Source organism: Leptopilina boulardi, unplaced genomic scaffold (genome assembly GCF_019393585.1).
Source record: "Leptopilina boulardi isolate dan_hultmark-lab unplaced genomic scaffold, ZJU_Lbou_2.1 LbouV2_278, whole genome shotgun sequence".
Lineage (NCBI taxonomy): Eukaryota > Metazoa > Arthropoda > Insecta > Hymenoptera > Figitidae > Leptopilina > Leptopilina boulardi.
Genome location: NW_026137838.1, coordinates 812,697 through 826,315, shown reverse-complemented (window position 1 = coordinate 826,315; position 13,619 = coordinate 812,697). Strand labels below are relative to the sequence as shown.

Genomic DNA, 13,619 nt, shown 5'->3' with positions numbered 1-13,619 from the left:
TTTTGGCAAACACGAATTTTTCTCTCTCTCTTTTTTTTTTTATTTTCATTCTCTATTTTTTTATCAGAAAAAAAATTCCCATAATCGAAACATATCTAGTTTCTAATCCAGGTTATCATGTCGACAGGACGTTTGGTATTGACCGGGCTTTAGCACCATAAGGGTTGTTTTACACATTTCCTGTCAGTGCTGCCATCTTCCAAGTGTCCCGCGAAACTTGAGCTTGCAAGCTCGGAAAACCATTTTCATGAGACAGAGAGAGAGAGAGAAAGAAAAATAGAGAGAAAATGAGAGCAAACTGTCCTTCGTTATCTCTGTGCCTGTGGACACAATTCCTTTTTCCTCATCATTCCCTTGAGGGAAAATAAGAAAACAAAACAAAACAAAAAATTATCAAGAAAATGAAAAGGTGTATTTTAAGGGTTCTTTATGAAAAAGGTGTTACGGAAAAACGGCGTTAAGCGATGAAAAAAAAAAAAAAATAATAATGATAATAAGGAATGGCAATGTGAGGAAGCACAAGGTAGGAATACTCTGTTGCATTGTTGCATAGAATGTAGTACGAGAAAGGAGAAAAAAAATTGAATGTATAAATGGATGAATGTGTATTCTATATATATAAAGAAATTGTGTGCTTTTAATGGTTATATATTCTGTAAAAGCAGAAAATATATTGAGTGTGAAAAATAAAGGAAAAATTATTCCAGTGTATAGAGACTTGTAAAGATAATGAGTTTGGTAAAGAAAAGTTTGTTATTTTTATGTACTTTGAAACATAGTTTCTTGGATGTAATAATGATAACTTGAGCGTATATGAAAAGATAATAGGGAGATAAAAATCCATTCATTCTGATGAATGAGAAGCCATTTTCCTTTTTTTCTTTGAGAATTTGCTTTTTTTATTTTTTTATTGTTTGTTTTTGTTGCATTATATTTTTTTTCTCTGTTTGGATTTTTTTGTACTTTTTTGTTTTGCTTGTTTGTTAATTTTTATTTGCTTTTCAATTGTTATTAAGTTAAATTTTTTTTCTTTCTGTTACCTTTTTTTTATTATTTTGTTAATTCTGTGAATTGTTATTTTTTTTGCCTTTGTTACTTTTGTATTTTTTGTTATTTGCATTAGTTATTTTTGTATTCTTATTTTTTTTGTATTGGTTACTTTTGTATTTTTTTGTTCTTTATATTTGATATACTTTATTTATATTTTTGTTGGTTACTATTGTATTTTTAGTCATTCATATTTGTTACTTTTGTCTCGTATATTGTTTTTTGTTTCTTTTAATACTTGTTGGTTACTTTTCTATGTATAGTTGTTATTTTTGTCTCTTAGATGGTTTTTTTCTTTTTCTTTGTTTGTTACTTTTGTATATTTTGTCATTCATTATTGTTACTTTTGTTTTGTATATTGTTTTTTAATTCTTTTAATCCTTGTTGGTTACTTTTCCATTTTTTGTCATTCATAATTGTTTCTTTTGTCTCGTATATTGTTTTTTGTTTCTTTTAATCCATGTTGGTTACTTTTGTATGTATAGTTGTTACTTTTCTCTCTTAGATTGTTTTTTCTTTGTTTGTTACTTTTGTATATTTTGTCATTCATATTTTATACTTTTGTCTTGTATATTTCTTTTTGTTTCTTTTAATCCTTGTTGGTTACTTTTGTATGTATAGTTGATACTTTTATCTCTTAGGTTGTTTTTTGTTCTTTCTTTGTTTGTTACTTTTGTATATTTTGTCATTCACGTTTGTTACTTTTGTCTTGTATATTGTTTTTTGTTTCTTTTAATCTTTGTTGGTTACTTTTGTATTTTGTCATTCATAATTGTTACTTTTGTCCCATATATTGTATTTTGTTTCTTTTAATCCTTGTTGGTTACTTTTGTATTTTGTGTCATTTATATTTTTTACTTTTGTCTCGTATATTGTTTTTTGTTTTTTTTAATCCATGTTGGTTACTTTTGTATGTACAGTTATTACTATTCTCTCTTAGATTGTTTTTTCTTTGTTTGTTACTTTTGTACATTTTGTCATTCATATTTGTTACTTTTGTCTTGTATATTTCTTTTTGTTTCTTTTAATCCTTGTTGGTTACTTTTGTATGTATAGTTGTTACTTTTGTCTCTTATATTGTTTTTTGTTTTTTCTTTGTTTGTTACTTTTGTATATTTTGTCATTCATATTTGTTACTTTTGTCTTGTATATTGTTTTTTATTTCTTTTAATCCTTGTTGGTTACTTTTGTATTTTGTGTCATTTATTTTTGTTACTTTTGTCTCTTTTATTGTTCTTTGTTTCTTTTAATCCTTTTTGGTTACATTTGTATCTATAGTTGTTGCTTTTGTCTCTTAGATTGTTTTTTGTTTTTTCTTTGTTACTTTTGTATATTTTGTCATTTATATTTGTTACTTTTGTCCCGTATATTGTTTTTTGTTTCTTTCTATCTTTGCTAGTTACTTTTGTATTTTTTGTCATTCATAATTGTTACTTTTGTCTCTTAGATTGTTTTTATCTTTTTCGTTACTAATTGTTTTATTATTTTTTCCTTTGTTAGTTACTTTTGTTTCCTTGATTGTTTTTTGCTAGGGTTACTTTTGTATATTTTGTCATATCTATTTGTTACTTTTGTTTCGTTCATTGTTTTTTGTTTTTTTTTTAAATCTGTGTTGGTTACTTTTGTACTTTTTATTTATTTCCTTGATTGTTTTTTCTTTGTTGGTTACTTTTGTATATTTTGTCATATTTATTTGTTACTTTGGTTTCCTTGATTTTTTTTGTCTTCGTTGGTTACTTTTATTCTTTTTGTTTCCTTAATTGTTTCTTCTTTGTTGGTTACTTCTGTATATTTTGTTACTTTTGTTTCGTTCATTGCTTTTTTGTTTCCCTTTAATCCTTGTTGGTTACTTTTGTACATTTTGTCATTTACAATTGTTACTTTTGTCTTCCTAAATTGTTTTTATCCTTTTTAATTACTAATTTTGTTTCATTATTTTTGCCATCGTTAGTTACTTTTGTTTCCTTGATTATTTTTTTTTGTTTTTGTTGGTTCTTTTTATATTCTTTGTTACTCATATTAGTGTTACTTTTTTCCCTTAGTAATTTTTTTTTTGCTAACTATATTCTTTTGTCATTTATATTTGTTACTTTTTTCTCTTTGTTTGTTTTTTATCTTCGTTGGTTACTTTTGTACTTTTTGTCCACTATGTCTGTTACTTTATTCTCCATAATTGTTATTTTCAGTAATTTTTTTCTTTGTTAATTGTATTGATATTTTCTATTAATTTTTTCTTGTCTTCTAAAATATTTTTTGTCATTTTCATTTTCATTTGTTACTTTAATATTATTATTTTCTTAACATTATTCCCATTGTTCTTTGTTTAAATCATCAAAATTATTCCACAAATCAATAAAAAAAAAAAATCGATTTCTCAAACCGTAATTATTTTTTTAAAATAACAATTTCCAAATATAAATTGTTTTAACCTTGTATGAAAATTTAGAAACAAGAGAAGTCGATTTTACGTCGACTTTGTTAGTATATATATATATCTGTTTTGATATAATGTTTGTATGAGTGTATGTGTGTGATGAATGTTATGGTTGGTCATGAATTAGAACTCTATTCTATAACCTAGCTTTTTGACCAACAGACATACATATATAGATATATTCACGAAGGAAGAGAAAAAGGGGAGCACAGGTAGTGTGAAGATTCTCAAGGGTTAGAGAGAGGGCGTCAGTCTGTGTAGTGATCATCGAGTTGAATGGGTGGGCCGGGCAACGAGCAGACTAAAAAGCACGAGCTAAATGTCTTGCCACAAAAAATATCATATGGGAATCATCCCCCGATGACACAGGATTCATCTTCTTCTCTTCTTATTGGCACGTGTCGTCGTTATTATCAAAATTATCATCAACGCTCATTGCTTCAATATCATTCAATTATTAATCCTCTTAATTATTTAATTCACGACATCAGTTACAATAAAAATAGTAATAATAGTACTAATAATAATAATAAAAATAATAATAATAGTAATAATAGTACTAATAATAATAATAATAATAATAATAATAATAATAAAAATAATAATAATAGTAATAATAATAATAAAAATTGTAATAATAACAACAACACGGAAAATAATTATCTCATCATTGAAGAAAAAGATAAAAATTACGAGAGAAATAATAAAAAGAAAAATAGAAGATTTGAAAAGAATTTTGAAAAAATAAAAACGATTTCTAAAGATAAAGTCAAGACTGCAATGTCTTCACCGCCTAAACATCGTCGGGGATTTGATAGCAACGATCCAACTGGGAAAGATTTTCGCCGCTATCGCCGGTTTAAGATGCGACAGCGGTGAGTATTTGTCTTTTTCTTTATTTTTTCTGTATTTTAATATAAAATATCTCAAAAGCATCCGCTGATAGATTATATTGTATATAAAAAAATATAATTATTATAATAATTATATTATAAATAAATAAAAAAATATATAATATATATATATATATATATTATCAACAGGTGCATATTATGGGGAATTTTGTTTGAGCACAGATTGTTAAGGTTTTTTGCTATTTTTTTTTTTTTTACGAGGCTATCAATTTCATTGTCAGTAGGTACAAGGAAGCCTTTTGGTCAACGGCTGTGAAAGCAATATAGGATTTAGGTATATATATACTTTTGGAATGTAAAAAAAAAAAAAAATATCTCCTTTCATAGAATCGATTTGCGTGAGAGCTTTGTAAAGGAATTTATGTGTAAGAAACCGTGAAAATCCCTCGAATTTTCACTATAGAGGATATAAAAATCGGATTCAGGGAAAATTGTATTCAATGGTAAACGGAAAATGTAGTAATTTTTTTTTTGTGGGTAATTTTTCAGTACGATTAAAATTTTTCATTATTTCTATTTTTTAGTTTTTTTTTAAAAATATTTTACAATTTCTAGTTATTCTGTTTTTTTATTTTGAAAATTATTTTTAAATAAATTCTGATTTTTCATGTAAAATTTTATATTTATATTATTTAATTACTTGAATATTTGAAAAAATAATAACTCCCTCTTTTATGAGAGTAAAAATTCAGAAATATTTTCATTCTAATATGCAAGGGGTCAAAAAAAAGTATGTGTTTTTAATACCTTTGTCGTTTTTCATCATGCTTGTTCAACGTCTGACCAAAATGGATCGTATCTACTGAAAAATGTATTCAACTTTATCTCTTCTTTATTTTAGAGTAAAATCTACTAAAAAAAAATAAGAGCAGATATTTTTCATAATATTGAGCTTTCTTATATATATATTTAATTTAAAGTAAACGAAAAAAATTTCTTAGTGCAATATTTCGCGTAAATATTTGTGATTGTAAACACGCGGTCTTTTTTTTTAACGCTTCTCAAGATTATTTGACGAGTTAATATTTAAGTATTGCGATGAAGAATTTTTTACTTTCAACCATTTTTGCTCCCTTTTGAAATTAAATATTGAAAAAGTAAATATTTCTTTTTTTTAAATTATTCTAATTTATTAATAAGAATAATTTTTATTCGAATTTTAATAATTGAAAAAAATTGATTTTAAAAAATGTGTTTATTTTCTATTTATTTTTTTTTTTTGATTGCACTTAAAATTCTCGAGTGTTACATAAATTTTCTATAGTCCAGCATAAAGTAGAAGAAAGAAGAACCTTATTTTAGTTTTGAAAAATGACTGCTCATATTTTCTTTCTCTTATATAGCCTCAGTATAAATCACAAAGAACCATAAAATTCGCTTTTAATGTTGAAGTGTATTAAATAAATTCAAATTTCACGCGAATTTATTTAGAAGCTTTCAAAAAATAACTATTAGCTTGCTTTATAGAACAATTTATTTTCTATATTAATGAATTTTTCAAAATTTTCCATAATTTTTCAATTAAAAATAAATTTTGTTTTTTATAAATAATTTTTTTATTAAAAATAAATTGTTCTATTTTTATAAATAAATATTTCGTTTATGAAAATTACTTTTACTTAAAAAAAAAAGTATCTTTCAAGTTATTGGTATTACAAAATATTTTTTAAAAAATTCTGTCTTGTGCTTTTTCAAATTCCGCTTTTTTTTTAATGTTGATAACATTTTTTAAACGTTGCAAAAAAAAAGTTTAATCGATTTTTTAACCATTCGAGCGTAAATAATGAAAGCACCAATAAAGGAGAAAGTGGAAATGTGAATTTTTTTGGAAAATTAAAAAAACTGAATATAAATGAAGTTTTTATCTATACTTGCATTTATATTAAAAGTTTGGTATATTTTTTTTTCCAGAAAAATGAAATGATCCACTGTAAACCACTCTTCTTTGTATATATATATATATATATATATATAGACAGAGAGAGAAAGGGGGGGGGGATGAGTGCACAGAATGCCGAATTCACATTGCAGCTTCACTGATGCTGAATGCACAATGTTCACAGAAGCTTTGCATATCTCACACCGTTGAGAGACAGAGTGGACGCTCGGAAACAGACTTCCGCTGACTTCCTGATGCGCATCCAGCACGACATGCTTGATGTTTAAACAGTGGACCGCTTATTCGAGTTGAAACCACAACACACCTGGTCAACGACGATCGATGTGCCTTCTGTATTTTATCATCGCTTCTTAACGTCAATGTTGCTGATGTAAAACCACTCTGCGTGTGTGTGTGCTTATATGTTTATTGTACATATACATTCTTCGATTCTTAACGTCCAAAAAAAAAAAAAAAATATCTCCTCTCTAAATCTGAATTAATGGAATTTTTTTTATTAATTCATTAGTAAATTCTTACTTTTAAATTAATTTTTTACTAATTCGAAAATTTTTACTACAAGAAATTGAAATCTGGTCCTGATTGGGCTGCTATCAGTATTCCCTATCTGGTATTTTACAGCGAAACTTACTAGTACCCGACTGGATTGTTACGCTGTTACTGACCTTCCCCTGATCCCTACTTAGGGAAAAATTTGGCAAGCCCCTATCAATTTTCCTTTCAATTGCCCTATTTTGAAAGATTTTTATTTTAAATAATTAGCTATTTATAATTTTTATAGTTTTAATTTTATAAATACTTATAATTTTATAATTATAGAGTTATAAATATTTTTAGCATTATAAATATATGTTTATTATTATTTTTAGTATCATTTTAAATTATTATTATTATTACTATTATTATTACTAAAATTATTATCATATTAATTCATATGATATATTAATTATTATATATCATATTATAAATTTTCAGAAACAGGTAAAGCAGGTTTTATAAAAATAAAAATATAAAAAATTACCAACATAGAAATCTACCTTACCTACTGATGGTAAACCAGTTTTTTTAAAAATGAAAATCTAAAAATTATCGACATAGAAATCTGCCTTACCATCAGTCGGTAATGTAGTTTCTATGCCGATAATTCTTTATATTTTTATTTTTTCAAATACCTGTTTTACCATCACTCGGTTAAGTAGATTCCTATGTCGGTAATTTTTAATATATTATTTTTTCAAAATTTTACCATCAGTCAGTAAGGTATATTACTATATCGGTAATTATTTATATCTTCATTTTAAAAAACTGTTTTATCATCAGTCAGTAAGGTAGATTCCTTTGTCGGTATTTTTTTTATATATTTATTTAAGAAAAGAATGTTTTAACATTAGTCGGTAAGGCAGATTTCTTTGTCGGTAATTGTTAGTTTCATTTTACAAAAACTTGTTTACCATTAGTCGGCAAGGTAGATTCCTTTGTCGATATTTTTTATATATGTATTTAAAAAAGAATGTTTTATCATTAGTCGGTAAGGCATATTCCTTTGTCGGTAATTGTTAGTTTTATTTTACAAAAACTTGTTTACCATTAGTCGGCAAGGTAGATTCCTATGTCGGTAATTTTTATATAGTCAATTTATAAAACTGTTTTATCATCAGTCGGTAAGGTAGATTCCTATGTCGGTAACTTTTTTATTTTTCAAAAATCTGTTTTACCATCAGTCGGTAAGGTAGATTCCTATGTCGGTAATTTTTTTATCCGATATACGTGGGTTTAACTGTAATTATACTGGATATTCGAAATGAGAATTTTTTTTTGCCTCTTTGAAAAGATAGGTGCTTTGTTATGAATAGATATATACAGTGCAAGTCAAATGGAGGAAGCACGTAAGCTGTGATTTTTTCGCAAAGATAAAATGAATATTTATGGTGTGGATTCTTCTATACTTGTAAGGAGAAAAGTTTTCTCAGATTACGGTGCTATAGGTTGGGAGAGTTTTTTTTCAAAGAACTTCGTCTTTTTTTATGGGAAATATCATACATGAATGTAATTATTAATTTCGCAGTAGTTACAAAATTTTAAAATTCGGTTGATTGAAAATAAATTCAAAATTCGATGAAATTTATTTTTAATAATTAATTTAATTTTAAATAGAAAGTTTCTTTTTTTTAAAGAAAAGCATCTTTCATTTTTTGCTGCTAAATTATAAATTATAAATTAAGTAAAATAACAATAGCGGGAAAAATATTAAATAGAAAGTAATTAAAATTATTGGATGAATTATTATTATTATAGTTGAACTTTATAAATGAATTTTGAAATATTTATAACCGTGTTTAAAGGTATATTGTGAATTATACATATATTTGTACATGTTTTCGTTTAGGAGGCTTGTCCACTCATGGACAAGTGTGAATATACATACACATATATATATATTCCATTTATATACATATAAATGTACTGAATGGTTGTTCCTCCATGCATTGCTGCCAATTTGATTCGCCACTATAAATCACTGAAATCGCATATACATATATATATATATAGTATATGTGTTTTGTAGCTTTTAAACAAATATGAAAATGGATTTCATAAAATCCATTTGTAATATAAAAATTTCGACGCTCACAAATTGAAATGACTTTATATTTTGTACTGTATATTCCATTGTTTAATAACGAATTTTCACTAAATTAATACTTTTCCCTCTCTTTTTCTCTCTTTTAATTCTCCGCGTTTTAATATTTCGAGTTATTTACTTTCAATGTATTTTATTTTTTTTTGTTATCAATAATAATCAACCGGCAGTGCAGAGGAATTAATTTGCACTTTCAAATTAACGAGTTTTTTTAAAATATATTTTATAATTTTGAAAAAAAAATTAATTTTTCTTTAATTTGTTCGTGATCCTTTGATTAAAAGGAGTTAAGCCCCGGGAGTTAAAAATTTTACTTCCTTACAATAACTATGAGAAGTTAATTATAAATTATGATTTATTTTTTTATTATTAATTTTATTATTTCAAATTATTATTTTTTAATTAATTTATTAAATAAATTAATTAATTAATAAAATTGATTATTAATTAATAATTATTAATTAATTATTATATTTATTAGTTAAATATATTAATTTCTAAATTAATTTCTAAATAAATTAATCATTATCTTTTAAAATAATTATTATATTAATTAATTATTTTGCTTTCTTATACAGAAAGTATTTATTATTATAATTTTAAAATTTTCTTAATCGAGAAATTTTTTTATACTGCACCATAAATTAGTTTCAGTTGTAGATTATATTTAATAAGATTTTCATTTGATGTTATCGATTATAGATAATTCGGAAAAAAATGCAAGCTCAACATTATTTTTTTTTTTTTTTTTAATATTATTATATATTGTCATGTCAAGTTATACAATCAAGTTTGTCTTCCATGTGTGTATACTTATTCTGGAGGCCGAGGGACCTCAAAGCTCCCCTTCCCCTTATCCATCTCTTTTTAGTATCGTGTCTTTTGTCATTGGTTACTAGCTTTAGGAAGCCAACTAACAGTCTTTGTATTGTAAACTTACACTGTATATCGAAGACAGGGTCGTATCTGTTGATTTCAATTTCTCTTTTTTCTAATTATATATGTACTTTTTAATACATATTTTCTATCCCTTTTTTTTGTTAAAAAAAATTTAATAAAAGTAAAACAAAATTCTGGAAAGGAAAATTACAAAAGCTCTAATTTCTCTTTATTAATAAAATAGACAGAAAATATTTTTTTTTTATAAGGTAAAATTTTTCTTTTACTTGGTATAAAAATTAATAAATATTTTTATTATTATATATTTTTAATTATTAATATATTATTATTAATTATTTTAATATTATCTTGTACTATCCACTACTATCTTGTACTATTTTAGAAAATTATTTGGATTTCATTTAGTATTTTTTTCAATTTTTTCTAATATTTTTTTTGTTTTTAAAATTTTTTTTTGGTTTTTTGAAATATTAATTATGGAACTGATTTTTTTTTTATACAGCACTGAGTTGTCGCTGACAGCTGCTAATATTTGTATGTCATTCTCTTCAGTAGTTAGTAGTTGTCGCGAGAAGATAGTTTCAAAAGGGGTGCGTTGAAAAAAAAATTTTTTTTTTTAAAAAAAACCCCATCTGCCCCATGATTGAAAAATGTTTTATAATGTATTTTATTTGTATCGGACATGACACACAAGAGTGATATGGGCGTGGGAACTATTTTGGACATTGTGATTTTATTAATTGCTACTAACATTGCACTTAAATCATTTGGAATATGTGACGTTTGCATACCATATTCAATTGTTATCACTTTCTTCTTCACAGGATGCTTACTCTTGTAAGTTCATTCATATTTAAAAAAAAAAAACAAAAAAATTTCTTTAAAAAACTAAATTTATTAAATTACGAGATTTTTTTCCCTAAAGTTCTGAACAATTTTATTTTATTTATTTTTAATTAATTAATTAATTACATTTGTTAATTTTTTCTAAAATAATTAATTTATAATAATAATAATAAACCGCGAATATATATATATATATATATATATATATATATAAGTCAACATTATAAGTTCACAAACATTATTATTATTATTATTCATAGTTCATATGCCTTTCGGCTTTTGAACGTTATTATTATTATTATTATTACTATCGACAAATATTAATATAATATTATATAATATTAGTCAATATAGGGGAAATACCTGAGTAATATCGGACCACTCCAATAATAATAATAATTATTATTATTACTGTTATTAATATTTTTTATATTAGTTTATTTATATTTTTATTTATTTATTTTATTATTTATTTTTTATATTTTTATATTTAAATTTATATTTTCCGTAAAAAGTTATTTTGAAATTAATGTAAAAAAACAAAGTTCAGAACTTTAGGAAACTTTGTATAAGATATTTAGTTTTTACTTTTCTTTTTTAAAGATTTTTTTTGTTTTATCTTTTGTTAAAAATAATTTTAAAACTTCAAAAGTATCATAATTTTTTTTTTGTATGTAAAAGAATATATAAAAAATATATATATATAAAAAAATATATATATTTATTTATTCGTCGTGTGCCATATCGCGTGTTTATTCCATTTCCGGTAGTAAATACTTGCGGTACGACTGTTTTTGTTTTTTATGGCTTTAAAAAGAAAAAGGGAATAGGAATAATATTGGTCCCTGTAGGAGTAAATATCAAAATCAGAATAGTCTGCCAAACCACACGCGTTAGGCACGGCAAATTGTGGAATCGTTTCTGGATCGTGACCAGAAAATCTTTTTCCAACTTTACTACAGGTTGTTGAAATCATTCCCTTAATTTTATTTGACGATTATCCTCAACAAGTTTACCTTTCTTGGTCATAGATTTATGTAATTTTATTTTTGTTTTTTCCTTTCTTTTTTTTTGGAAATTTAATAAATGCAGAAAAATTCTTTAAATACACGAAAAAAAAAATTTATTAATTTAAAATTTTTTAATTAAAACAAAAATGGCGTAAATTTTTTTTTATGAAAAAATATTTTAAAAAAAAAAAGGAAGGTTCTGACACGTAACGTGGTGTTGCTTGGCAGCTCCTACCTACGAAGTGGAAAGAGCTGAAGAGGATGTCGATGGAGATCATCAAATTATGCCTAGCATGGGTGCTGCTTCCTGGACAGGGAATCACTGCCTCTTATCCGAGGCCAAAAAATCGGTGATAATATTTGAAAAATACAACTTTTTTTCCCAATAATTTAGCAGCTAGCTGCTTATTTATTAAGCTCATATTATCGTGAATTCAAATAATTTTCTTCTTTACAAAATTCTTCATCGGACAAGTGAATTTTTTTTCTTTTGTTCGATTAAGAATTAATTCATTGTCTCGTATGATTTCATCCACTCCGAAGAAAAATAGTTTTAGTTGTTTTCAAAATAATAATTCTCAATAGAAATGGAAAAATAGAAAATTTTTCTTTTTTATAATTGATGCTTAAAAAATAGTTTAGAATTTTAAATATTCAAAAATTTAAATATATTTATTTGCTGAATAATAAAATTATAAATTCTAAATTTATCAATATAAAAAATAGATTTGAAAAATTAAAATTAATTAAAAATAATTAAAAATTTTTCAAATGTAAAAAAATAAAATGGAAAAAAATTATTTTCGAAATAAAAAATATTAAATGATTTGGATAAAATAAATTTTGAGAAAAAAAATATTGAAAACGTAAAACTATTTTTTTAGGCTCATTTCCACGTAAGTAGGAGGATTCTGTATTTTCGTTTAATGTCATTCTTCTGAATATATATATAATTTATATCATCTTCATTGTTGTATTTGTATTTTTAGGAAAGAAATTTTTTTTACATACACAATATTGCTAATGAATTTTAATAATTTATATAATTTAATTTAGTTAATATTTTCAATTTTCCTTAACAGATTTTTGAGTACTGAATTTGTTAAGTTAAAATTTTCTTAATATTCTTTTGAAAACAAAATATTGTCAAATTTGAAAAATGAAAATTTGTCTAAAAAAAAAAAAATTTTAAACCGTGAAAAAGAATATAAAATTAGTGAAATAATTTTATCAATAATTTATAAATGAGCCACTCTGGATTATAGTACTTTTCCCGGGATGCTTTTGAATTTAGTATACCCTTGTGTTAAGCTGAGCTTTAAATGCCCATTAGGAGAAGAGCCTTCAAATTAGGTCTGACTATTAATAACCACAGATAACATCAAAATTAAGCATGTATTGCGCGCTTCATTAAAGTAAGATTAGCACACTTATGTGGGAAATTTTTATATATATATATATATATCGTACACAATCCATTTTTCAGGCAATTACTTAAAGTAATTTGAAACTTTTGAATATTTTACAGTACTTGATGAATTTATAAAGAATTAATTTTTTTTATTGAAGAATTTCTCTTTTTTATTAATCGAAAATTGATTTGAGTCAAAGTAAAATTAAAAAAATTTTATTTTAAAAACTTTTAAAGTAATCAAAATGTAATTTTACTTTGATTCATTATTTATCGATTAATCGATAAGTAAATAACAAAAAAAAATTACTAAAAACAGTAAAATTTGACTATTTTTGGTATATTTAATTTTATTTTCGGAACTATTAAATTTTAAATAATTTACTATTTAAATATAACTATTTTTAATTGCTCTCAAGTTTTTATTTAGTTTACTGATAGTCAAGTTTTACTGATTTTTATAGTCAATTGGTTTTAGTAAAAATTTTTTGTCAATTTTAACTGATTTGGATAGTA

The 13,619-nt window shown here is 24.2% G+C and overlaps 1 protein-coding gene across 3 annotated transcripts in view; it reads left to right on the top strand.

Moving 5' to 3' along the window:
• Positions 1–13,619, top strand: part of LOC127281941 (potassium voltage-gated channel protein Shaker) — a 188,501-nt gene that overhangs the window by 38,270 nt on the left and 136,612 nt on the right. Inside the window, exons 1-2 of one of the 3 annotated variants that reach the window (XM_051305952.1) lie at positions 10,491–10,673; positions 11,921–12,042. The exons of the other annotated variants lie outside the window; for them this stretch is intronic. Of the exons in view, the coding sequence (XP_051161909.1) occupies positions 10,662–10,673; positions 11,921–12,042 (134 nt within the window). The 5' untranslated portion in view covers positions 10,491–10,661. Of the gene's footprint in view, positions 1–10,490; positions 10,674–11,920; positions 12,043–13,619 lie in introns of those variants that run through there. 3 annotated transcript variants of the gene reach the window in all.